A 26,596-nucleotide genomic window follows, 5' to 3' on the forward strand; every position below is an offset into this window, starting at 1 on the left:
TTTGATCATCAAAGGAAATTGTCAAATTCAATCGTGAACTCTGAGTTAGTGATTTCTCTGGGTATATTAGAAACATCAAAAGAGGGAAAAATACAATTTCTCCCTCAGACCAGCATGAACTCATGCAAATGGAATTATACCTAGAATTTGGATACTGTTCACTTTAAAACCTCATTAATAAGGACTTCAATAATTTGGATTTGATGGTAATTTAAACAGAGTCAGGCTGACGTCGACACAGCTAAGCAAAGCTATGTAGTAAAGGAGAATTATTAATAGTAGAAACAAGATAACAAAATTCAACAATCTTCAATCTTATATGTGAATTAAAACATCTTTCTCCATGTGTTAAATAAGTCCCTTAAAAGACTGTTCAAGCACCATTATGAAGAGGAGGACAGAGAAGAAGAGAAGCAGGGACAGCAAGAGTCAATATTTATCATCATTATTGGCCAGGTAGTGTGTTAAGGACTTCATAACCATTATTTTTCATTTAATGCTTTCAGCAAACAATAACCTTATGAAGCAGATACTCTTCCAGGTCTAGGAAACCTTGTCTGCAATTCCAAAACCCAAAAGCATCTGAAAACTGACGGCTTCTCCCATCACTCACTTGCTGATAAAGCTTGACCTGACGGGATGTGGCAGGAAACCCTACCCCAAAGTGCCACGAAGCTTATGGTCCTGGTGCATTCCGCGTGATGGAGCTGCCACGGGCTTTGCTGCAGAACGATGAATGTGGTTGATTATGGGGTGCTGCCCCAGACCCCACTGAGGAGGAATGTGTAAGAGCGTTCTCTCCATTACCATTCTGTGTTACTATTTTACCTTCCAAATCCTGAAAAATTCTGAATTCAAAAATACACCAGCCCCCGGCGGGTTCAGATGAGGGGTGTGGCCCCAGAGCCTTCCCTGTCCAGTGGATGAGAAAACACAATCTCAGAGGCTGTCATCTTAGGATCCTGCCCACGTCACACCTGGAGTGAGCGAGTGTGCAGTAGAGACAGGATTGAGCACACATAGCTCTGACTCCAGAACCCACATCGTAGTCAGCTGTCACTTAAGTGACTCTCCAGGCTCCCAAAGTATGCTATATAATTGAAAGTAATAAAAGCCACATTTAAATGATCCAGCAAATTACTGTCCTCAAGAATCTTACAAGCGGCCACTTCCCACTCACCCTTTTCCTGCTCTCTTCCTGGCTGGTCATTTCTCGGATCCTTTCCACAATGGCATCCTCCGTGGGCCCCGTCGTGTCCCCGCTGCCTCTAAGCAGGGCGGCGACTTCCTCCCTAAATGAGGAGTACTGGGTTCGCGAGGCTGCAGCCGCATCCAGACTGGCCTCCAGACTCTTCTCCAACTCACAAGATCTTTTCTTCAAGAGGCTCAGCTCCTGCTTCGAAGCATCCCAGACCCGCTGGCCAGCAAGCAGCCTTTCTTGGAGGATCCTGACTTCCCTTTCAAGAACTTCTTTGGTCTCTACAGCACGGAGCAAGTCCTGAAACAATTACAGACAGTGAAGACAGGAACCTTAGCAGCCACTGAGGGACATCTGCGTTTGCTTTTTATTTACCTTGCTTACAGACTTCATGGAGTGAGGATTAATTCTTTACATTCCCTGTTTAACTGTAAGCTCCCCACCATCTTTTCCTAAAGTTATTGAATTGTAAAGGCAATGTCAGCTAACTGTAGGGGTCTAAGAAAGAGAAGGGATGTAAAGCCAGAGCTAGGAAAAGAAGGACACTGACCTATAAGCCATTTCTGTGTGGACCTTGAGAAAGAGTTAATAAAAACAAATTGTTGGCTAGCATGCTGGTAAGAGGCAATCCATAGATAGAAAATGTTTACAGAATTATCTGCTCTAAAGCTTGACATACATGGAAATTGATTCTGACTAAACAGTAAACTTTCAGAGTCCTACCTACTAAAAGTGTCCTATGCACTAAAAATTGTCTGAACAAAGATGCCTCCTTAATACTATTCTAAATAGAGTAGCGTTTTCATAAAAACATCACTGCATAAAGGGAAATCAGATCTTTCTTTCAACATTCATTTACTGTGTATCTCCTTGTCTCATAAAATGGATAGAACCTGAAGAAGAGAGACAGAAATATCCAGCCATTCGGTGGGTGGGAGATTTAAAGGAGAGGGAAATAAAGTACCACACTGAGAATAATAATTTGAAAGGATATAACGTGTATTGTTAGGTCCACAAAAATAAATGAAGGGCATAAGGGAGGCTACCTGTGCACCTACTTCTATTTACTATAATCTAGAAGGGTCCAAAGAGGCATAAAAGGGGCATCTTTAAAAGTGATTTAAAAAAAGCAACTTGTTGACAGGGATTTCTAAAATACCCGAGTTCATATTAAATAAGAATAAGCAACTTGTTGACCAGCACTGCTACAGTACTGCAGCCTAGGTAAGTGGCAAAAAAATAAAGAAATAAAATTTGTTATTTATTACAAATAGTATGTTAGGGTCGAAAGCAACAAAAAAGAAACACTATCTTTGAATAGCAGATTCCATGTCTAAAGAGGCCAGTAACATTTCAGGCTGTCAGTTAAAATGCACTCATCCCTTTTGCACCAGAACTGAACTTCAGAAGGAATTTATCTCCACCAACAGCTTGGAGACAAGAAAGATGTTCCTTGAAATGCTACTTCTTTTCTTTTCTTTTTAACCGATTAAATCTTTATTTTTGCAATTTCCTGTTCTTAGCAAGTAGAGAGAAAGACAAATACCCTGGGTGAGAGACAGGAAGACACTAAGACAAATGATTTTATGCCTGTGCAGCTTCTCTCAAGTACACCAAGATAATCATCTGCAAAGTTTTTTTTAAACCCTTATTTTAAAAGATGCACCCCCAATTTAGGCTTGCAAAAAACAGGTTATCATTGGTTATCACATAAGCCTGCTTTTCAAAAAAAATTTTTATTAACATATAATGTATTATTTGTTTCAGGGGTATAGGTCTGTGATTCATCAGTCTTACACAGAGATTAAGAGTCTCTTATGGTTTGTCTCCCTCTCTGGTTTCATCTTGTTTCATTTTTCCCTCTCTTCTATGATCCTCTGTCTTGTTTCTCAAATCTTCATATCAGTGAGATCATATGATACTTGTCTTTCTCTGATTGACTTATTTCACTTGCATAATACCCTCTAGTTTCATCCACGTTGTTGCAAATGGCAAGGTTTCATTTTTTTTGATGGCTGCATAATATTCTAGTTTGTGTGTGTGTGTGTGTGTGTGTGTGTGTGTGTGTATGTATGTGTGTGTGTATATATCTATATATATATACCACAACTTCTTTATCCATTCATCTGTTGATGGACATCTTGGCTCTTTCCATAGTTTGGCTATTGTGGACATTGCTGCTATAAACATTGGGGTGCACATGCCCCTTCAGATCACTACATGTGTATCTTTGGGGTAAATACCCAGTAGTGCAATTGCTGGGTCTACTTCTTTACTTTTTTTAAAAAAGAGAATATCTTACTTTTTTTTCCTTCTGGTGATTTTTTTTTAAATCAAGGAAGTCCCTGGCATCAATTTGAAATAAAAAGTCATCGAGTGTGGATAGGTCATTAAAGAAAACTGGCCTTTTCAGAAAAGTAATGGCTAAACTAATTGTGGAACCTATTTCGTGAAATGCTTTGCTTCTCAAGGTCCTAGCAACAGTTTCATTTCCCCCTTCCCTTTCGATACCGGTCCTCTTTGTGGAGAAGCCCCACTGCTGCTAATTAAATTATGGCTCTTAAGGTAGAGTCAAGGACACTTTATCACAAATACAGTATTTTAACACTTTACAGATCTCTTTTCAGATAGTAATACAATAGCTACTCAATTCAGGTAACCAGTATCAGCACTGGTGATAATAAATTAGGCCCCTACTTTACTTAGAAATGACCATCTAACATGCAATTAGAAAACTGAAGGTCCCAAATTCAATGATGTAGAGATGAAAATTAATTCTAATCCCCTCCAAGCCCTAAAACCCTCTAGAATATTCTATGTTAACTATCATATGGAAAGAAAACCCCTAATGCAAAAGAGAGGAGTTTCCATGACCCAGAGAGTGATATTTTTAACCACATACAAAAGGTCCTCAAAATACACAAAAAAAAAATGTATCAGATGCTTGAGTACTATAGACTTACTGTCAGTTTGGAGTGTGCTAATCAACTGGCAGCTTACCCCAGGAGACCAATAAACCAGTTAAAATATTCAAGCTATGAGGAATTTGTTCCAACCCCAATATCAGACTATTGTCTCCCTGCCTTTGAGACAAGAGCCCAAACAGTCCTCAACAAATCCAAAGCACAAACCTTTATGACTGGTAAAAATCAGAAAACTGAATTTGTGGTCATAAAATACAGTGGCACGTGGCAGCAGGCCAGATTTCTTTTCTGGACCCGTTTCAGCCCAGTGAGCTCTATGGTGTTTCTCACATGAACTGCAGGCCTGGGGAGCCAGGGGCAAGGCCTTAGGGATGGCCCCTGCCTCAGCGCTCTGATTAAGTGCTTCAGGATTTAGGAGCACTGGGCTGATCTGCTATAAACAGAAGTCCTCAGACTACAAACGCAATTACCCACAGAGCTAGCAGAGAGAGCGCTGGAGTGGAGTCTGGTTGCATGGCTACCTCAAGGATCCACTCAAGTAATGTGGGCCCTGGGGACTGCTGTCAGACCACAGTGACACACAGAACAAGAAACAAGTAGCACCCTCTGAGCAGAATCAGGGCTGACCTCCACAAAGGAAATCACATTTGCAAAAGAGGACAGCTCCTAGAGAGACAGTGATAGGGATGACTTGTTTAACCAAATTTTTTAACTTTTCATTTGTCCTACCAATGCAAGAAATGAATAATGACCCCTTCACAACCACTTTTAACAAAAGCACTTGTAAATAATATGACTAAGGCATTCGATTTACCTTCCCAATTGTATGCATCTCTGTGTTAATTCCCAATTAAATGCATTATGTGATAAAACCATTCAAAGGTTTGTTTTTAAAATGCAATTGTTTCCTATTTTAATGTTGCTAACTACCAAAAATACATGACTAATTATCATCCAGGTGGAGAACCTCTGGCTTGAGTTTAATTCATCCAACCTTAGAAAATTTTTGTAAAATGATGGGATGCCTGGGTGGCTCAGTCAGTTGGGCTTCCGCCTTCGGCTCAGGTCATGATCCCAGCGTCCTGGGATTGAGTCCCACATCGGGCTCCCTGCTCGGCGGGAAGCCTGCTTCTCCCTCTCCCACTCCCCCTGCTTGTGTTCCCTCTCTCGCTGTCTCTCTCTCTGTTGAAAAATAAATAAAAATCTTTAAAAAAAAATTTTGTAAAATGAAAAACCAGTTGATTTTTTTTACCTACTGCATTTAAAGTTAAGAAATAAACACAGAAATTCTCCCCAAATATGTGCTCTTATACATTGTTGGTGGGAGTGTAGATAGGTGTAATTCTGGTATAAACATCTAACAAAATAGAATATGCACATACCCTGTGGTCCTGCAATTCCAGTCCCAAGAATAGATCTTCAGGAAAGATTACTGAATATGGAAAATGACATATGTGCAAAGTTATTCCATTACAACTAGAGGGTCTTATGCTAAGTGAAGTAAGTCAATCACAGAAAGACAATAATTCATATGATCTTACTGATATGTGGAATTTAAGACAAAACAGAGGATCATAGGGGAAGAAAGGAAAAGATAAAACAAGACGAAACCAGAGAGGGAGACAAACCATAAGAGACTCTTAATCATAGGAAACAAACTGAGGGTTGTTGGAGGGGAGGGGGGTGGAGGGATGGGGTAACTGGGTGATGTAATGAGCACTGGGTATTATATAAGACTGATGAATCACAGACCTGTACCTCTGAAACCAATAATACTCTATATGTTAATTAACTGAATTAAAATTTAAAAAAATTTTTTAAAGTTATTCCATTACAATACAGCAAAAGATCAGATACTACACAAATATTCACTGATATTTGTGACCAGTTAAACAAATATGAGACATCTATACCATAGAACATATATAGTTCCTAAAAAGAACTGAGGAAATTTTTTATGTACTGATATGGAAGACTCTCCAAGATACAGTCAGTGAAAAAAGTAAGGTGCCTAACCATGTGTCTAGTGCCATTGTACTTACATAAAAAGAGCATCTCTCTAGAAATAAGCACAAGCGACTGCCAGTTCTGATCATCTCTAGAGAAGGGATCTGTAGCTGGGGGGCTAGAAATGGAAGGAAGATATGACAGAGCAGAGACAACTATGAAAACATCCAGGAAATTCTGGTCCATTTAAAGTGCTGAGTCAATAGTGATAGGAACACACACACAGACATACACACCCCTTAGGCTGTCCCACTGACATCATCAACCTTGAAAAATAATAAAAATTCAGTGTAAGTTTGAAATTCTCATTATTGACAAACACAATACAAGCTGACAATGAATTTAGCTGCCCGTGAGGCCAGTGTGTTCTGGGCTTCACTATAGTACTACAAACGCTCTGCTCTGAACTGGTCAGGTTGTGCCTGGAGGACCATGGACAGTTCCCAGCTGGAACTTTTAAGAGGGACATGTCAAAATGGAATGGGTTCAGCATCACATGCTAACATTACACCCATAATAAAAACATTTATGTAATTGTGCTATTTAAAATGCTGTTTTAATTTATTTTGAATGCATAGAATGAATCTAAAGGCAAAGCATGGAAGACGTAATTATAGTTACAGAACGGAATGTAAATATTATAAACCTTGACAATGTAAATACAATAATAAAGTAAAACTGGGAAGTAGAGAGAGGGAAGTAAAAAAGTAAAAGACATTAAATTCCTCCACATTGTAGCAAAAAGTCTAAGAATACCATCTCACGTTGGTGAATCAAGAATAGAAATGTATTCCTTTAAAGTCTCAATGGTAACTGTCAGAAGCTAAAATAGGAATGCCCCAGTGAGACTAGAAGTGGAAGGAGAGAGGGTTTTAAATTTTATTTCAGAGTCTTATGAACAGTTTCATTTCTTGTAATACGAGAAGATACGATTTTAGTGTTTATTTTCATTTTAATTCCTCACCCAGAGGCTAGAACTCTCCTAACCTCACAGATGATAAGAAAGAAGTTTCAAAGTTTGAGAGATGCAGACTGCTTAGCCAAAAGAAAAGACTTAGAAATCCATGATAAATGTCTTCAAATGCTTTAAAGTTAGCCATAAGAAAAAGATTTCAATTTATTCTATGAAGTTTCATGAAGACAGAACCATGATGAGGATGTAAATCATGGGGATTCTGATCCTGACTTGCTATAATGAAGAACTGTCAAACAATTAGAACTATGCAGAGAGGGCTGCCTGGGTGGTGCAGTCAGTTGAGCGGCCGACTCTTGATTTTGGCTCAGGTCGTGATCTCATGGTTGTGGGATCAGTCCCTGCATTTGGGCTCCACACTCAGCACAGAGTCTGCCTGGGATTCTCTCTCCCTCTCCCTCTCCCTCTGCTCCTCCCACCTGTTCTCTGTCTCTCTCTCTCTCTCAAATAAATCTTTTTTTAAAAAAAACTATGTAGAGAATATGGACCTCCTTGTTCAGTAGTGGGTTCCCTGTCTATGGAAGAGTTCAAGTGAAGGCTGGAAACTAGCTAGACAGTGACATTTTAAAGATGATTCTGATTTCACATAGAGGGTTACATGATCTAGATTCTAAAAGACCTTAAGGTCACTTCCAACATCATGATTCCAGGATTGTCAAGAGACCTTCAATTTCTTTGGTAATTTATCCTGTCTAATAAAGTCCTCACTTCCAGGAACTTATTTCCATATGCCTATACCCTTAAAATAAATTTGTTTCTTTGGATCCCTGGGTAAACGTAAATAATTAGGAAAAGGAAATAAAAACACTGAGCATCAATTATGTGATGGGCATGTCCTGAGTCCTTCATGTATATTATGTCATCCAGTGCTAAGAATAATTTTAAGAGATGGATCCTTAAATTATTTTTCTATTTTACAGACAAGAAACTGAGGTTCCAAGAGGTAAGATCATATGCCTCAGATCCCATAGCCAAACGATTCTGGAGCCCAGATAAAAACCTGAGAGCCTAGCCTCTTAACCACTCTACTCCCTATGAACTGTCTCAGGCTGTTCTCTCTTCCATTCGCTACTTCATGGTAACAAACCAAACAAGCAGAAGGGACATCCTTCCAAACCAGACCTGCCTGACTCCAAAACCAATATTCTTTCTTAGCTTCCATTCTAGCTACCAGAATTAAAGGTAATGTGAACAGCATGAAGGAAAATAAGCTGTCTGAAATCCCATAAGTAAGTTTAGTTTCTGATCTGCTGATCTGAACTTGTATGGCCTATAGGAAATGCGTGTGTGGCTTGTTTTAGGGGAAGTGCCTACTCTTTTCAACACTGGATTATTTCAAAATAACTGAAAGAAAAAGTGCCAATCTTTGATAGTTGTTAAAACATACTTCAATATTAACTACTTAAGATTTTCAAATAATGTATTTCCCATATATATAATAAATCACCTGGATTTTCATTTGGGAAATTTTCATAAAGTAAAAGTCATAAAGTAAATAGAGCAATTAAGAAAATGAGAAAAGTTGAGTTTTGTAAAAACAGGACCCCAGCCTGCAAATACTACTACTTCCACAGTCATTCTGGGCTTCACTAATAAAGTAAGTTTCCTACCACAAAAACAGAGCTTTAGAAAGCATTATGAAGACTCTTCCTGAGGCCATTAATGTGTCAGTAAAACCACTTGACAGTATTTTTCAGTAGTCAATCTTTGGAGTCATAATCTTATGAATGAGCACTTTAAAAAGACCTCAAGTTTTTTATCGCCCATATTTTTTTTTACAATTTTTATTATTTTGGCAGGAACTTCATCCCAAAATGAATGTGTTTCCAAGTCTCAACAACATTGCATTATTTACAAGTAAAGATACATATAAGAAATAAGTCCCGTTTTTTTTTAATGTGCTCTTATAACACATTTTCATTTCCTACTGCCTATCTTCAGAAATGCTTTCTTATAGGTAAATATTAAATTCTGCCTAATTTTCAAGGCTTGATACTTTAATAATTACTATTTGTAATCAAATTCAAATTATTCATTCACTGAGGAAATTTGCATAGCTACTTACTGTTCTTGTCCTACTGACTTGACAACAAATAACTTGGCATCAGACAGATATGTAGGATATAGCTGTGACCCTACACATGGAAAGGGATTACTGATGATAGCAAAATAATATAATGACCAGGGTTCAAATCCCAGCTTTGCCACTTACGAGCTATGTGAACTTGAGCAAAGTATACTTAGCACAATGACTGTGCTAATGGTAAGTGATTGATAAATGGTGACTATTATACTAATGATTGCTGACAGTATTAATGTAAAAAATCTGAGAGCCTAAAACTTCACTCAGAAGTCTCACTGGTGGGATGCCTGGGTGGCTCAGTTGGTTAAGCAACTGCCTTCGGCTCAGGTCATGATCCTGGAGTCCCAGGATCGAGTCCCACATCGGGCTCCCTGCTCAGCAGGGAGTCTGCTTCTCCCTCTGACCCTCCCCCCTCTCATGCTCTCTCTCTCTCATTCTCTTTCTCGAATAAATAAATAAAAATATTTAAAAAAAAAAAAAGAAGTCTCACTGGTAGGTAAGCTATTAAAAGTGTAATTTTGAAATAATTTTATGTATATTGTAAGACAAAGCAAATGAGTAGACATTATGATTAAGATTCAAATGATACTAATATAAAACACAAAGATATTAGGAAAACTCTAAATACCACTTTTAATTTAAAAATACCAGTATTAGTTTATGACTAAAAATGTATTTCTAGCTCTGTCCACCTAAAGAAATGACAGCCCAATGGCGATGAGCACACCGAGAGCCTCAATCTTGGTTTTAAGCACCATTCTTCAGGAAAAGGCACCAACGCTCCCTACAGAACAGGTTGATTTTAGTTCTATAGTCTGAAAATTCTAAGTGATCCTAAGAGGCCATGTCTTCTGTCAGAAAAAGCAAGGAATTGTTAAAAGACTAGAGTCAGTTTATAAGGTCACAGAGACCATCTTGAAGGGGCTGCTACTGAGCCAATATAGTGAATTTGGAGCACCCAAAAAAAAAAAAAGTAATTGATGGTAACACAGTGAGTAAATAAAAATCCATGTGTCCATAGAACTGAAAAGAAAAGAAATAAAAAGCTTTTCTTTACAGAAGGATGCCAGCTAATAAGCAGAAGGAATGGTAAAATTAGAATATTACCTTTTTGCCACCCATGATGTAAATTAATCCAGGCAAGAATCAATGACAACACCACTCAGTAAAGTCAATGGGGAACAGAAATAATCTGCCAGTTATCAGAAATAATATGCCCAGAGATACCTTACTTAACTGCAGAAGAAAAAAAAAATGTCCCTTTATGCTAAAGAGATGGGCAAACTTAGTGTCAGCAACAAGGAACAATCTAGCATGACTTGCCTATAATATGAAGTCTACAACTTAACCTTTGAAATGCCCTTGCCAAAATCATTTAACCTGAATCCAGTCCAGTCATTACCTAATTTTGAACTACATCTCCTTTACCACTTAATTGTCTCCTATGTACTCTGTTAACTGATTGCATGGGCTCACTTTGGCTTTTGAAAATTCACATTATTAATCCCATAATTAGTTTCTTTGTCACAAAAATATAAAAATAATTGAAAGATTATATAGTGTTAAAAAACATACAGTATTAATTGGCATGCTCAAACAGAGCTTCGGATAATTTGAAAAGATCAAGCAATTCATTGTACAAATAACGGTCTAGCGTTGAGGAACTTCCCTTTGACGGTCTCCTCTAAGTAACACTCATCTCCTTCGACCCTGCAAGTATACTTCTAGGGTTTTGTCTTACTGATACATTCTCATGCATGACAAATAATATAAGATTATTCATAGCAGCCTTGCTTATAATAGTGTGTGGTATATTACCATTTTGTGTTAAAAAATAAATGAAGGGAAAAAAATAATGCACAGCATGTTGCCATTTGTATTAAAATTAAAAAAAAGAATAAGTATACATATCAAAGAACATTTCTAGAAAGGTATATAAAAAACTAATTGTTAACACAGGTTGCCTCTGAGGAGAACGACTGGGTGGCTGGTGGGAGGGGTGGGGTGGGGAGGATTTTCACCATATACCTTTATGTCTATTTGGAATTTTGTATCTGGTGGATGCATTACCTATTTTTCAAAAAAAGTTAATGCTTGAGTATCAAAAATCCTTAGAGCCTAACTAAAGTAGGACACAAGTCTCTACAGACTCTACTTTTAAATGTGTTGTGTGTCTTTTTTTTTTTTTTCTAATTAGGAAAAAACTACGTACCCAAAGGCCTGCTCGGGTCACTGCGTCCCATCCTGCCCCCAGCCCTCCTGCTGACAGCTGCCTTTTGAAACCGTGGTCAGTAACACCAGTGTGCTCACCCACATGTGGTTTTCAATTTCTGCTTCATAAACATGATCGCAGGTGCACATGCACACTTCACATACTGTACCTGGTTCAGCTTGTCTTTCTCCTCGGTGCAGGAGGCAGCTTTTTTCTGCTCTCTGTTTACTTCTGAAACCAGCCTCGTGATGGTTTCTCTGCTAGCTTTTGCTTCCATCTCATGGACATTTATAGTCTCTTCAAGAGTAACAATCTGTCCTTTCACGAATGCATTTTCCTCGCACAGCTCTCTAAGCTGCAGAGAAAGCAATTACAGCTATCCTATAAAAATTAGCAATTTCACACGGCTTCCTCTAAGCAACTCTGATCTATGTACCCCGCTGACTGCATGATCACATGAAACCAGTGAAAGCACTGTCCCTCCATCCACTCAGAAGAACATATTGTCAAAAGCAGCCTCTAAACTCTGCTGTTATGCACAGACCCAGTGATCAAATTAAAATTAATCAAAAGATAGCTCCAGGCAACACTGCTGAAAGTCTTGCCAAAAGCTTCCCGACAGAGCAAGCGTCAGCAAGCCCCTGGCTTAAATAATCGAGGAAAGGTGATGTTCTACAGAGATGACAGCAGGGGAGGAAGCAAGGGACTTCTATTCAGCCCACATCCACTGGCGCCAACTGCATGCGTGGCGTTACCTGGCGCAGGGGGAAACACACAGAAGAAAGCGGGACTCTCTTTTTAAAAAGAAAATCCTTCTAATTAATATAAGCATAGAAAAATCCTGAATAACATGCTCAAACAGTGGCTACCATTGGGATTAGCAGAGCTTTTCACTCTCTATGCTGTGCATTTGGGTTGTCAGCTGAAAGCATGAGTAAGATTTGTAAGATTTATAAGGAGGGAAAATGAAATCAGACAGGCTTATTGGCCCAGGGAACCAGCCCTGCAGACAGCTCAGCCTGGAAGGCCATGAGGACGCCTACAGGAAGAGATGAGACCCCACATTACAGAGTCAGTATCGGTGTCATGACGCTCTGGGGAAGTGGCCAGCCTCAGCACCCGGCCAACATGGCGCCCTGCTCCCAACTCAGGGCTGTTCCCACTCTCCTGAACACTTTTCCGCATATGTGTATGCTCAGTCCCCAACATCTTTCAAAAGTCCCCACCTCAGAATGCAAGCTGGTGCAGCCACTCTGAAAAACAGTAAGGAGGCTCCTCAGCGAATTGAAAATAGAGCTACCCTACAACCCAGCAATTGCACTACTAGGGATTTACCCCAAAGATACAAATGTAGTGATCCAAAGGGTCACCTGCACCCCAATGTTTATAGCAACAATGTCCACAATAGGCAAACTATGGAAAGAGCCCAGATGTCCAACAACAGATGAATGGATAAAGAAGATGTGGCATATATATACAATGGAATACTACTGAGCCATCAAAAAAATGAAATCTTGCCATTTGCAACAACAAGGATGGAATTAGAGGGTATTATGCTAAGCAAAATAAGTCAATCAGAGAAAGACAAGTATCATATGATCTCACTGATATGTGGAATTTAAGAAACAAACCAGAGTATCTTAGGGGAAGGGAGGGAAAAATAAAACAAGATGAAATCAGAGAGGGAGACAAACCATAGGAGACTCTTAATCATAGGAAACAAACGGTTGCTGGAGGGGAGGGGGGTGAAGGGATGGGGTAACTGGGTGATGGGCATTAAGGAGGGCACGTGATGTAATGAGCACTGGGTATTATATAAGACTGATGAATCACTGACCTCTACCTCTGAAACTAATAATACATTATATGTTAATTAAGTGAACTTAAATTAAAAAAAAAAAAAGTCCCCACCTCAGAGCGGCATTCCTCGGTCAATCTGCCTAAAGTAGCCTGCCAAGCCTCTAACCTGCCTCACTCTCTATCCCCACATCCCCATTTACTACGTGGGATAATACTGGATGTTTGTTTTTTCCTCATTATCTTTATCTCACAATAACGAAACTTCTAGGAGAGCACAGATTTAGGCTTATCTCATTCACTGCAGCACCACCAGCACCCAGAATCATGTCTAGCATATAGTAGTCACTCACTAAATATCTGTGAAATGGATGTCAACTCAGTCCTTAGGAACGCCTCTTTGGTTTCTTGGGGGGGGGGGGGTGCACATGTGGTTGGGAGAGCTGTAAAAGGGAGGAAATGGTTTTGAAATTGAAGGAGTGGTTTTGTTCCAATCCCCAGGGGAACACCTGGTGGGTGTTGATAAGATAGCAACCTTTCCACTCTTGGCCGGAGGTTTTTTTTTTTGTTTTTTTTTTTGAGATGCTAAAGCCCTAGAGTCCCAGTATCTGTTTTAAAATATAGTTTGTTATTCAGGTATGGTGCGGTGAACAGATCTGGAGAGAGTTGCCCTTGAAAAACAGTTTGTTAACTCACAGTTTTCCAGAAAGGGGGGGGGCACGCCCTGCCGTACAAGGCCACGCAGGGAAGCACGGGTCAGTCAGGAGACAGGACAGCAAAGGAAAACAGAGGCAAGAGTCTTTGTTGTGGCTTCCACAGGAGGGAGTGAGCAAGGCGAGGTAAGCAGGTTCAGGACTGGCTAGTTAGTACTCTGAGGAGTGTAAGGGCTGTCCCTAGCTATCGGGTACCTAGCCCTGTGGTGATCAGGGAAGGCGGAAGGCGGACAGCAGCCCAGAGCCTGATACAGAAACCGGCCCAGAACCTGATGTAGAAACTGGCTGGGGATGTGGGGGCGGCTGGTTTGCATATGAAAGCCGGGCTCCCAGGAGGGTCATTGAGGAGGAACTGGCTAACCCTCTGAGTCAGTCTCTCCTGGGTCAGCAAGGCCCCAGATGTCAAAGCATTGGAAATACAGAAGACAGTAAGGCATAATTAATACAGTATCAACTCCCAGATTAGCACCTGGAGCTAGTCTCTGACAGGGGGAAAGGGTGTCATGAAAGAAGAAGGTTCTTCGTTCTCTTTTCTTCTCCCCATCACGTGGCTTTAAAAACAGTCTCCCAAACTGCACTGCACTGTGGACTTTCACAGCCAGGCTCCCGGTCACAGGTGCGCAACAGGGAAGAGGAGATGCATCCAGCACCCTCGAGGCTATCAGGCCTGAGCTATCAAAACCCGTCAGCCGAGGACAACACATCCTCAAGTTAACGGAAATGATTTTGCAGTTTTCCGGAAGTACAGTTGGGAAGCTTACTAATAAAACTCCGAGATGGGGCCTTTAAGACTGGCTGCTGCATGGATTAATGAAAGAAATTGAAGGACACACAAATAAATGGAAAGATACTCTGTGCTCATGGACTGGAAGAGTTGATATTGTTAGAAAGTCTGTATTGCTCAAAGCAATCTATAGATTCAACGCAATCCTATCAAAATCCCAATGGCATCTTGCAGAGACATAGAACAGTGATAATGTCCGTATAGAACCACAAAAGAGCCTCAACAGACATGACAATCTTGAGAAAGAAGAACAAAACTGGAGGCATCCTGTTCCCTGATTGCAAATGATATTACAGAGCTATCATCATCAAAACAGTATGGTAACAACATAAAAGCAGACACACAGATCAATAGAATGGAATAGAGAGACCAGAAATAAACCCACACACATGTGGTCAATTAATTTACAACAAAGGAGGCACAAATATACAATATGGAAAGGACAGTCTCTTTAATAGGTGATGTTGAGAAAACTGGACAGCCACATGCAAAAGAATAAAACTAGACTACTATCTTATAGCACACACAAAAATGAACTCAAAATGGATTAAAGAGTTGACTGTAAGACCTGAAACCATAAAATTCCTGGGAAAAAACAGAGGCAGTAAACTCACTGACATCAGTCTTGGCAATTTTTTTTTTTTTTGATCTGACTCCAAAAGCAAAGGCAACAAAACAAAAATAAACACGTGAGACTATACCACACTGAAAAGCTTCTGCATGGCCAAGAAAACCATCAACAAGATGAAAAGGCAACCTACTGAATGGGAAGAAAATATTTGCAAATCATATACCTGACAAGAGGTTAATATCCAAAATATATAGAGAACGCATATAGGAAAAAAATCCAATTTAAAAAAACGGGCAGGGATGCCTGGGTGACTCAGTCAGTTAAGCGTCTGCCTTCAGCTTGGGTCATGATCTCAGGGTCCCGGGATTGAGCCCCACGTCCAGCTCCCTGCTCAGTGGAGTCTGCCTCTCCCTCTCCATCTGCCTCTCCTCGCTGCTCATGTGTGTGCGCACACTCGCTCTTTCTCTCTCAAATAAATAATAAAATCTTAAAAAATAAAAAAATGGGCAGAGGACCTGAATAGCCATTTTTCCAAAGATGACATACAGATGGCAGACACACGAAAAGATGTTCAACATCATTCATCATCCAGGAAATACAAATCAAAACCACATGAGGTTTCAGTTGACATCCATCAGAATGGTTAATACCAAAAAGATAAAAAGTAACTATTGGAGAGGATGTGGAGAAAGAGGAACTCTTGTGCACTGTGGGTGGAAATGTAAACTGCTACAGCCACTGTGGAAAACAGTATGGAGGCTCCTCAAAAAATTAAAAATAGAATTATCATATGATCCAGCAATTCCACTTCTGAGTATTTACCCCAAGAAAATAAAAACACTATTTAGGAAAGATATATGCGGGGTGCCTGGGTGACTCAGTCCATTAAGGGTCCAGCTCTTGATTTTGGCTCAGGTCATGATCTCTGTCTGGACCGTGAGATAGAGCTCCACGTTGGCCTCCGTGCTGGGTGTGGAACCTGCTTAAAATTCTCTCTCTCTCTTCCTCTCTCTCTGCCCCTCCCCCACCACTTGCACTCTCTCTCTCTTAAAAAAAAAAGAGAGAATGAAACTTTGCCATTTGTGACAACATGGATGGACTTTGAGAGTATTATGCTAAGTGAAATAAATCAAGAGAAAGACAAATACTCTATGCTTTCACTTATATGTGGAATCTAAAAAACAAATGAGCAAACAAAACAAAACACAGGCTCATGAATAAGAATAACAGAGTGGTTGTTGCCGGTGGGAAGGGGGTTGGGGGGGTACAGACTTCCAGCTGTGAAATGAATAGGTGATGGAGATGCAGTGTGCAGCATGGTGACTACAGTCAACAGTATCCTAGTACACATTTGAAAGTTGCCAGGAAAGTACATCTTGAAAGTTCTCCTCCCAAGAAAAAAATAAATAAATTTTTTGTAACCTTTCATGGTGACAGATGGTGACGCGACTTATATGGTGATCATTTCACAGTGTATACAAGTGCTGAATCATTATGCTGTACCCCTGAAACTAATATAATGTTGCATGTCAATTATGCCTCAATTTTAATAAATAAGATTGGCTGCAAGGAGATCTGTCAGGAAGCAAGGATACAAAAGGTGTGAAATAAGCAAAGACAGGGTGGGACCTCCAACATTGTCAGGTGCCCTAATGAATCACTATGTGCCAAGTGAATTATTCATTGACATAACTAATTTCCACCTTACTGGCAACCTTTTTATTATTTGATTTCAATGGAAAATTAAAAAGTACTTTAGAACTAATCTTAACCTTATACTCAGTAAGTATCCCAAAAATGACAGAGCTGGTTTTGGTTTGGGTTGTGTGTGTGTACGCTTCTGTCTGTAACTAAAACAAAAAAACTCCCTAAAACACATTGTTAAGATGAATAATTAATTGTATTTGGCAACCTAAATATATTTTAGACAAAACAATTAATCTTTTCTGGAGAGTAATTAATCCCAAATAATGTTGGAAAGGATTCTGGAATAGAGCTCAGAGAGGTGAAAATGTTTGTCCCAGATCACACAGTCAATTAATGCTATACTTGGGCTACCGTCCCATTCTCCTGCCACCCCCAGACTCAAACACAGCACTTCCGTTCACGGCATATGTCAGAATGACTGCTACATTTATCGTCTTTTTCATGTGCATACACCTTTAGGATTAAATCTTCATCTGATGCCTTTTCATTCTTCTTCTTTGGATCTAAGCAGTCACCAAGTTGAGCTAGAAATTCCTCATGTTTCCTGCAATTCTTCGAGACTTGATTCTTATTCTCCTCATTTTCCTTTAAACACTTTCTATAGGGCAAATAACACATACGTCAAGTTGTAACACTATAGAAGAGATCATTCATCAAACAAAGTTCAGAACTTAAGCTCTCTGATCCAATCATCACTTTCATCACAACACAGTTTCCTGGACACAGAGCACATCATTGTCATGTGAGCCCTGTACAGGAAGGAGAAAAGTCAAAGCCAGGCACCTACACTTAGCAGAAATGTACAAAAATCTTCATGGCATCTTAGATCTAGTAACAGCAAAGGAGACAGACTCTCTGCCTCTTGTCCTTGACCATTTAGGATCTGCAGAAGTGGCAGGAAATCTCTAGATCACAATGGATGTATATAGTCATGGGTCTCTGTTGGGTCCTCATGAGGAAGGACGACAGTACTGCTATATTTCTTCTAGTGTATCATCTTTTGCTTTATTTTCAGACGCTATGCAGTGATCTATAAGGGTTACTTAGGGCATACCCTGGGTCATGGCCAAGCATAACTATAATAAAAAAATATATCAGGAGCAGTGGATGTTCCCCCTCTAGAAGAGAGAGATGTTCAATCACCAGCAAAGACCATTATTAGTTTTCATACATCCAGAGTGTTTAAAGAGTATTGAGATGGGCTAGTCAAGGAAAATCAGTTGATTATGCTCTGCTATGAATATTTCATTTCAAATCTCAGGTAGGTTTGCTGAAATAGCACGGTCTATTTCTAATGCTTTAAATGTCAAGAGACTAAGAGATCATCAAAAAACAGACATACTTTAAAGGCAAATTAGAATCATTTCAGTAATTTGGTATCATTTTTTCAGTACCCTAGATAATAAACATGATTATTGCTTTCCCTTTTTATCATGTTGAGTGTTTACTGCAAATTCTTTCACTCTATTCAAAGATTAACAAAGCATGTAATTGCATACACTCAAAAGCATATCATATTTCTATTTAGAAAAATGTATAACAATAAAAGACCAACATCAATATATCTCTAAGTTCTTATTTTCAGCGTATAAAAGGTAAAATTTATTCAGTCTCTCTGGCTCATGAAAAGCACAGTTAATGCTATGATGCAGATGGATTGATTTACATGTATGAATCCACCCATTCAGTCCAAGGCTTCAATCTTGCTTCTCCATCCCAAGTGTGGCTGAACTGTTCCCACTTGTATTTGCATTTCACTTGGACCCAATAAAGTCCCAGGAATCTACCCTAAGGACATAATCACATAAATGTGAAAATATGAATACACACGAATACACTTGGTTTATAATAATTCTTTGAGTGAAACTAACCTGAGTGTCTGCAAGAAATAACAAAAAGAACTGGCAAGTAAATTATGATATGTCAGGCAATGGGTACCATGGGCTATTAAAGATGATACAATGAGTGACTTTTTAAAATCTGTACAACATAGGGGCGCCTGGGTGGCTCAGTTGGTTAATTGCCCGACTCTTGATTTTGGCTCAGGTCAGGATCTCGGGGTTGTGGAATTGAGCCCCACGTTGGGCTCCACGCTCAGCACAGAGCCTGCTTGAGATTCTCTCTCTCTCTCCCTCTGCCCTTCCCCCTGCTCCAGATCAGTCAATCAATAAAATCTTAAGAAATACATGTCTACAACATATTATTCAGTAAAAAACATAGTTCATTATATGATGTCAACTACCTGAAAACCTGTTCACCAAAATTTGAAGTATAGCTTTTCAGGAATCGTAAGGTCTTGAGTAATTTTAATATTTTTGGCAATTTTCTATATCTTAAAAAAATTTTTTTACAATTAGTATATATCACTTGTATTATTCATTTATTTAGTAAATATCTACTGGATACTCACTATGCACCAAGCCCAATTAAAGGTACTAAAGATACAGTAGTGAACAAAACAGATGAACATCCTTGCCCTCACGGAGCTTACATTCTAGTCAGGAAGATGGACAGTAATCAAAATCAATGTATGTGAAATATATACTGTTATAAAAAAACAAAAAAGCCGGAGAAAAAAAATCAAGCAGGAAAGGGAGGAAGAAATATTTGGCGGGGGAGCAGAGTAAAATTTTAGATGCAGTCACTCGTGGAAGATCTGAGGAAGCGACTTCTGAGTGAAGACCTAAAGGGAGAAGAGGGGCAGCCGTGCCGTATCTGGGGAAAGAGCTTTCCAGGCCAAGGGATTAGCAAGTGCAAAAGTCCTGAGGTAGGAACACACCTGTTACATTCGAAGGACAGCAAAGAAGCCAGTGAGCTGAAATGGAAAGAATGGAAAGAGAGAATGGAAGCAAAACCAGGTCAGGATGAGCCTTCTAGGTCATAGAATATCCTTTGTCTTTACCCTGAGAGAGAAGAGAAGTCCTGCAGGCCTCTGAGCAGAGGACCGAAGAGATCTATTGTGTTTTTACAGGATCAATCTGGCTGCGAGGGGCACAGGCAGCAGTGGGAAAATCACTTCGGAGGCTACTGCAAACATCCCAGAGAGAGATGGTAGTCCCTGGAATCAGGTTAATGGCAATGAGAGCAACAATGGGAAGTAGTCAAAATGTAGATTTATTCTGCAGGTAGAGATGAGGGGACTTGTTGAAGGATCAGACACAGAGTGTGAAAGAGCAAGAGGACCAAGGATGATGACCAAGGTTGTTGACCTGATGGACTAGAGGAATGGAATTATCACTAGAGATGAGGAAAGGAGCAAGAGGGTTCTGTGGGAACAGCAGGAGCTCCGTTTTGGCCATGTTAAGTGTGAGATGCCCATTGGACATCCACATGCCAAGGCCCGGTAGGTAGTAAAAATATGTGGGTTTTTCTTGAGGTCTGAGAAGAGATCCAGGCTAGACATAGAAATGTGGGCATCACTAGCATTTAGATCATACTTAAAGTCACGAGATCACCAAGAGAATGAATTTAGATAGAAACCAGAAGAGATTCAAGGACTGAGTGCCCGGGCACTCCAGTCTTTGGAAGTCAACAAGATGAGACGGGGAAAACAAAAGAGACTATGGCAGGGCAGCTAGGAAGGAAAGATACAAAGCCAGCATGGGGAGTGTCCTAGCAGCCAGAAGAAGCAGGTGGTTCAGGGAGAGAGACCAACTGTGCCTGACATACTGGTAAGTCAAGTGAGACAAAGACTGACCATTTAATCCACAATGTGTGGTCATGGGTCACCTTAGTGAGTGGTTTCAGTGGAGGAGACCCAAGAGAGAAGAGAGAAGAAGAACTGGAGACAATGAGTCTATACAAACATTTTAAGGAGTTTTGCTGTAAATGGGGGGAGAAAAAGAGGACAAGAGTGGCGGTGTTGGGTTTTTTTGTTTTTTTAAGATGGAATTAAGTAAAATAAATATCAAGTATCTTATCATTAAAGTTATTTATTACACTTAGAATTTTAAAAGTATATTTTTGGAACAACTAGTTCCCAGCTTTGTCTCAATAATTACCTTTTGCCAGAACTAAGTGTGGAAAACTAAGGTTTCGTGAGTTTTCTGCATAAATGGGCAATAAAAGCTAATGAGGAGTGTTCAGGGTGGTCTGGAGTGGTCTGGGCTTCCCGGGTAGTTTTATCGCTAGCTTTTGAATAAACACCTCCCTCTGTGTGCCACTTCACTGCCTCTGGTTAAACCTCTACTTACAGAAAATCTTCCACATTCCGTATATGAGCATTTGCAACCCTAATCAATCGGACATAAACATGCTTAGGACAATGCCTTGTTTGTTAAGATTCCTGGTAACATTTGGAAATGAGCTTGAGAAAAATTTTCAAGACTCCAAAGATATTTGAGCTTCAAGATTTTTTTTTTTTTTTCAAATTGAGTTTCAGGGCCAAATAAGGCAACAACATGCCAGCACCTTCAAGGGCACATCCTGCTATCAGGAGCTAGTATTTTAATGCTAACAACTACAAAATATATTGAAATACCCTTACTGTAAGTTCTCATCTAGTTCTGCAACTTTCTTCTTTAACTCCTGGTTCTCCTTGATTGCAGTGTGAGCTGTGATTTCGGTTCTAATTTTAGAAGTGGTAAGTGCTGCTGATTCTTCTTCCAGCTCCTGAACTCTGTCTCTCAGGGAGGTGAGGAGAGATGATTTTCTAGCATTATTTTCTTTGTAATTCTCCATTTCAGCTTTCAACTCTTGACAGGAGGCTTCTTTCGAAAGCATCTTGGATCGGAGGTCTCGAAGCTAACATGGAAAAGCCATAAAAAGGAGGAAAAGGATTTCAGTGGCGTTAAGTGTGAAGTACTTTTAAGAAACCCAAAACCATAATTTCAAATCTCACTCTTTCGTTCATGACTTAATCCAACTTTATTTTCTTTTTTTCATATTTGTGTCTACATCACCAGATGGGAACATATGCCTCAACAATGGACCTCATATTCTGTCTCTTTTGAAACCAATTGAGCAATGTCTCGGGGTGATTAGTGTCACTCAAGAGACATTTGTGGTGTATTTTGCAAAAAGTGATATTTTTCAATGGTAACTCATTTTCTAAATCTGCATTGCTGTTATTGCTGCTGACAGACAATGAAACAAGAAACCTACAAGCTAAGATATTTGTAATTTCATGGCCACAACTGGTTCCTAAATAGATACAGACTATTTGATATGTCACTGTATTTCTCCCACTTGCCTTCAGGATCCTTATTGTGGGCAATAAAAAAATATTAATGATAAAAAAATAACATTCCGATTTCTGGGGAAAATATGGAAGAAAAGGAAAATCCTTATAGGTTTTATACAAAAGAAACATTTTAACTTTCATGAATTCTGTGGCATCAAAATATTGAACAACGTATATGCCCTATTAAGATGTCAGGGCCACCCTATAAGAAAACTTTATGAATGCGTGTACTTCTTTGGAACTATGAGTATACATGCATACAATTTTTCACACACACACACACACACACACACACAGAAGGTATCAAATCATCTCTCAGTGGACTCCTGGTAGCCCAATGAAAGGGCTAGTTACCTCACAAGCAAGCCCAGGACCCCTCAGGGCCACCAGGCTATGAGCAGAATGGTTCTAGAGAGACTCTCTCAGAAACTCTACAATAGACCTGATCCAGCCCAGAGGGAAGATGGATCCTAATCATCGTCCTAGAATTTCCCCCAGCCAATCAGAACTAGCAGTAGGAAGGGATCCAGCATTCCATTCTAAGACCTCCAGGTTGCAAGCAAACCACGTTAAAGGTACATATTCAGGGAGATGCTAAAAATGCTCCAACACCAAGGCAGCTTCAACCAAAGTCATCAGGTGCCTCCAGGTCTGTCAAGGCTGTGAAGCTCCTCGGACATCTGGGAACCAGCCAACGTCACCTTGCTTTGAACCACGGCAAATGCACAACCTTTCAAGAATTCTCTACAACAAGGGGAGTAGATGAACCAGAGGCATAAGTATCACCTTTGCCAAAAGGTGTAAAGCTGTGCCCTCCCGTCCTATTTCTAAACACCTCTACGCTCTGCTTCACTCTAGAAGAAGCTAAAATGGCCCATTTTGAAGTCACGAAGATGCAGAGTCTTACCTCAGACTGAGCACATTCAAATTTGACCAAAGTTGCCGCCAGTTCACTTCGAGCGTTTTCGGCCACATTCCGATAGTGGTTTAGTTGTTCCCGAGTGACTGGGACTTCCAAGGGGCGGCCGTAAATTTCCTGACAGGGTTCCCCCAAAAGACAAAATATAAAGAAAAGTTTTAAACAATCTCTTTCTGTGCAGCTGTGCAGAGCAAGATTAAACACAGAGCATTCTTTGTAGTCCAAATGTCTCGAAAATGCTGCCCAGGCAGTGTCTCGTCCAGATCATCTCACCCTCAAAATTCTGAGGGAGGCGGGAGGTAGCCCAGGAACGAATGATGTGCTCTCCCAAGATGGCATTTAAGGATTGGCCTTTGCCACTTTAGAGAGCTTCCTTCCACCCAATTCAAAAGCTACTTGACCTCTGACCAGAACCGATGATAAGAGTCCCCACAAAACTGTCAGAAGAGACGCAATGTGACAAGGTCCACAGCAAAAAGGCAGTTTTCATTGTCCTTCTGTTTCCAGACTACAAAAATGATCAACCCACCTCATATTTTGAATAAAGGGCATCATTTGTTTACCAAAGAGATTGTGTGAGTTGAAGGCAAAAGGCTGCCTCCTTCCTAATTATTCACTATACCATTTATTCTCAATCTCATAGCCTATCTTGGGGTCATGACTCATGAAGGTGACTCAGATGAATGCGGGAGACCACGATAGTGGGGTGGTACCTGAGGAGTCTTCCCCCCACCCGCCAGGCAACAGCTCTCAGTTCCACGGATGGCAGCCAATGCAGAACTGTGGATCTCCGCGTGGCCAAGTTTTTCCAATTTTTCAAGACAAGTCATATATCCAGACTTTCTGAAGTAAAAATTCCCAGTTTTTTCAGCTTGGCAACTAATTTCAATGTTTAAAAAAAGAAACACTATGATCCAAATAAACACATCTGCAGAGCTGATTTGATGGGTTTGGCCCGTGGGTCATAGTCTGCAACCTCTGGTTCTGTTACTTATGCCATGAGACCAGCTTCTTTCGAGAATTATTCCTGAGCTTGGACAGATACCTATGCCTACCTCTGTGAAGTCTCCAAGGCCTGTGCTCTTTGTGAAAGACACACAGGAAAGCCATTCATTTTTTTTTTTTTAAGATTTTTTATTTATTTATTTGACAGAGTGAGAGAGCACAAACAGGGGGAACAGTAGAGGGAGAGGGAGAAGCAGGCTCCCCGCCAAGCAGGGAGCCCGATGTGGGGCTCGATCCCAGGACCCTGAGATCATGACCTGAGCCAAAGGCAGACGCTTAACCGTCTGAGCCACCCAGGCGCCCCAAGCCGTTCATTTTTGAAGGAATATGAAAGAGGTCACATAAAGGAGGGTTTCCTGGAATTATCTACGAGGCCTCAGGGGACACACTAGTAAAACTGGTTTATGGCTGCCCAGCTACTGAACTGCCAAAGACTACTGTTTGGAAAATGCTCATGAATGCAAAAGTCATCTCAAAGCCCTTAACTTTATAACAAGCGTTGTCATGACTAGTGCGTTTCGATGCACAAAATGCCAAGCAAAACCTTCAGTGCACCTAGTAACAGCCCGTGTTTGCCAATCACAACATATCCAAGAAGATGGTAGGTATGTACTCCTGGGGAGAAAGCATAAAACATTTAGCTACATCTAATAAGAGAACCACATCCTGTTCAGCCTCACTTTATATTCAGAAGTGACTTCCCCACCCTAACCACCACAGCAAGATTTCCTAAAACAGGCCACATAAGGACTTTGGTCACTTATGAGAGGTATGAAGTAGAGTGTGTATGGCACATCATTTTATTTATTTTGTGTATTTATTTATTTAAGAGAGAAAGAGTGCAAGCAGGGGGAGGGACAAAGGGAGAGGGAGAGAACCTCAAGTAGACTCCACACTGAGCAAAGAGCCCAACTCAAGGCTCAATCTCACGACCTTGAGATCATGATTTCAGCTGCAATCAAGAGTCAGAACCTTAACCGACTGAGCCTCCCAGGCACTCCTGTATGGCACATCATTTTATAAAATTCATTAGGAAAATAAGTTCTTCAATAGCTATGATTATTTCTTTCAATGACTAGCATCCTTTTTCAGGAAATGATATAATCATTCCATTATGTTATATCTCCTTCTTATGAAAAAGCAGTGTCCACTGGACATAATATTAAAAGCCACACAAGACAGTTCAGATATGGCCCTTCATTTTAGGAGATTACAATCTAAAGCAGAACAATACCAAAATCATTTACATCTTCAGATGTGCATGGGTGAAAGAAACAACACGTTAAGATCTCATCACAATGCATACCAGGACAGGGCCCACATTAGGCAGACTCCTGATTACTGAGTTTAGAAGACAGTTGCTGAGTCTAAATCACCCTTCAAAGTCCAGCAGCCTGGAGATTATTCATCAACAAATATTTACTGAAAACTTACTCAAGGTCAGGCACTGAGGTTACACCCTACTAAGAAAAAGAACATTTATCAGACAACCACACTAATGATTACATAATTACAAACTGAAATGCATTCAAGAAAGAAAAAAAAAGAGAAAACAAAGGAAAGTGACTTACCATCAGAGACATGAGAAGGAAAGATTTCCCTAAAGAAGTGATGACTGAGTAGGTATTAAATAGGCAAGAGGTAATGAAGCAGGTGCAACACACATCATTCAAATAGCCAAAAGTCTGAGCAAGGGTCCTGTGGCAGGAACACACTGTGCGGTCAAAGATCTGAGCAAAGGCAGGGAGGCTGAGGGACAAGAGCAACTTAAGAACAGTGGCTTAAAAGGCAGCTCTGAGGGGCGCCTGGGTGGCTCAGATGGTTAAGCATCTGCCTTCGGCTCAGTGCATGATCCCAGGGTCCTGGGATCGAGTCCCACATCGGGCTTCTTGCTCAGCGGGAAGCCTGCTTCTCCCTCTCCTTCTACTGCTCCCCCTGCTTGTGCTCTCTCGCTCTCTCTGTCAAGTAAATAAATAAAATCTTTAAAAAAATAAAAAAATAAAAGGCAGCTCTGAGCTCATTCACATATGGTAGTGCAAGGTAGGGCTATTCTAACTTGTGCATTCTGCCATATGAAATTTAGAATCCGCTTATCAAATTCCCAAAAATCCTGTTTGTATTTTTATTGGGATCGTGTTAATTTTATAAATAAACTTAATGAGAACTGACATCTTTTAAATACCGAAGCTTCCAATGAAAATCACTTTTTTTTTCCATTTGTCCAGGAATTCTTCTATGTCTCTTAGTAGCTGTGATGATTAATTTTATGTGTCAACTTGACTGGGTCACAGGGTGTCTAAGTATTTGGTTGAACACCATTCTGGTTGTGTTTGTGAAACCGTTCCTGGTGAGTTTAGTATTTGAGCTGGTAGACTGAGTAAAGCAGATTGCCCTGCCCAGTGTGGGTGGGTCTCATCCAATCCACTGAAGGCCTGAATAGAACAAAAAGGCTGAATAAGGAAGAATTTGCTCTCAGACTGTCTTCAAGCTGGGACGTCGGTCTTCCTCTGCCTTTGGACTC

The 26,596-nt window shown here is 40.2% G+C and overlaps 1 protein-coding gene across 1 annotated transcript in view; it reads right to left on the reverse strand.

Annotated features, from left to right (window-relative positions):
- Positions 1-26,596, reverse strand: part of CCDC170 (coiled-coil domain containing 170) — a 95,764-nt gene that overhangs the window by 32,225 nt on the left and 36,943 nt on the right. Inside the window, exons 3-7 of the mRNA XM_078054568.1 lie at positions 23,059-23,187; positions 21,456-21,712; positions 17,423-17,567; positions 11,567-11,752; positions 1,181-1,498 (exon numbers count right to left, since the gene is read on the reverse strand). Coding sequence (XP_077910694.1) covers positions 1,181-1,498; positions 11,567-11,752; positions 17,423-17,567; positions 21,456-21,712; positions 23,059-23,187 — 1,035 coding nt within the window. The remainder of the gene's footprint in view (positions 1-1,180; positions 1,499-11,566; positions 11,753-17,422; positions 17,568-21,455; positions 21,713-23,058; positions 23,188-26,596) is intronic.

The sequence above is a fragment of the Halichoerus grypus genome, chromosome 9 (genome assembly GCF_964656455.1).
Source record: "Halichoerus grypus chromosome 9, mHalGry1.hap1.1, whole genome shotgun sequence".
In the NCBI taxonomy this organism is placed as follows: domain Eukaryota; kingdom Metazoa; phylum Chordata; class Mammalia; order Carnivora; family Phocidae; genus Halichoerus; species Halichoerus grypus.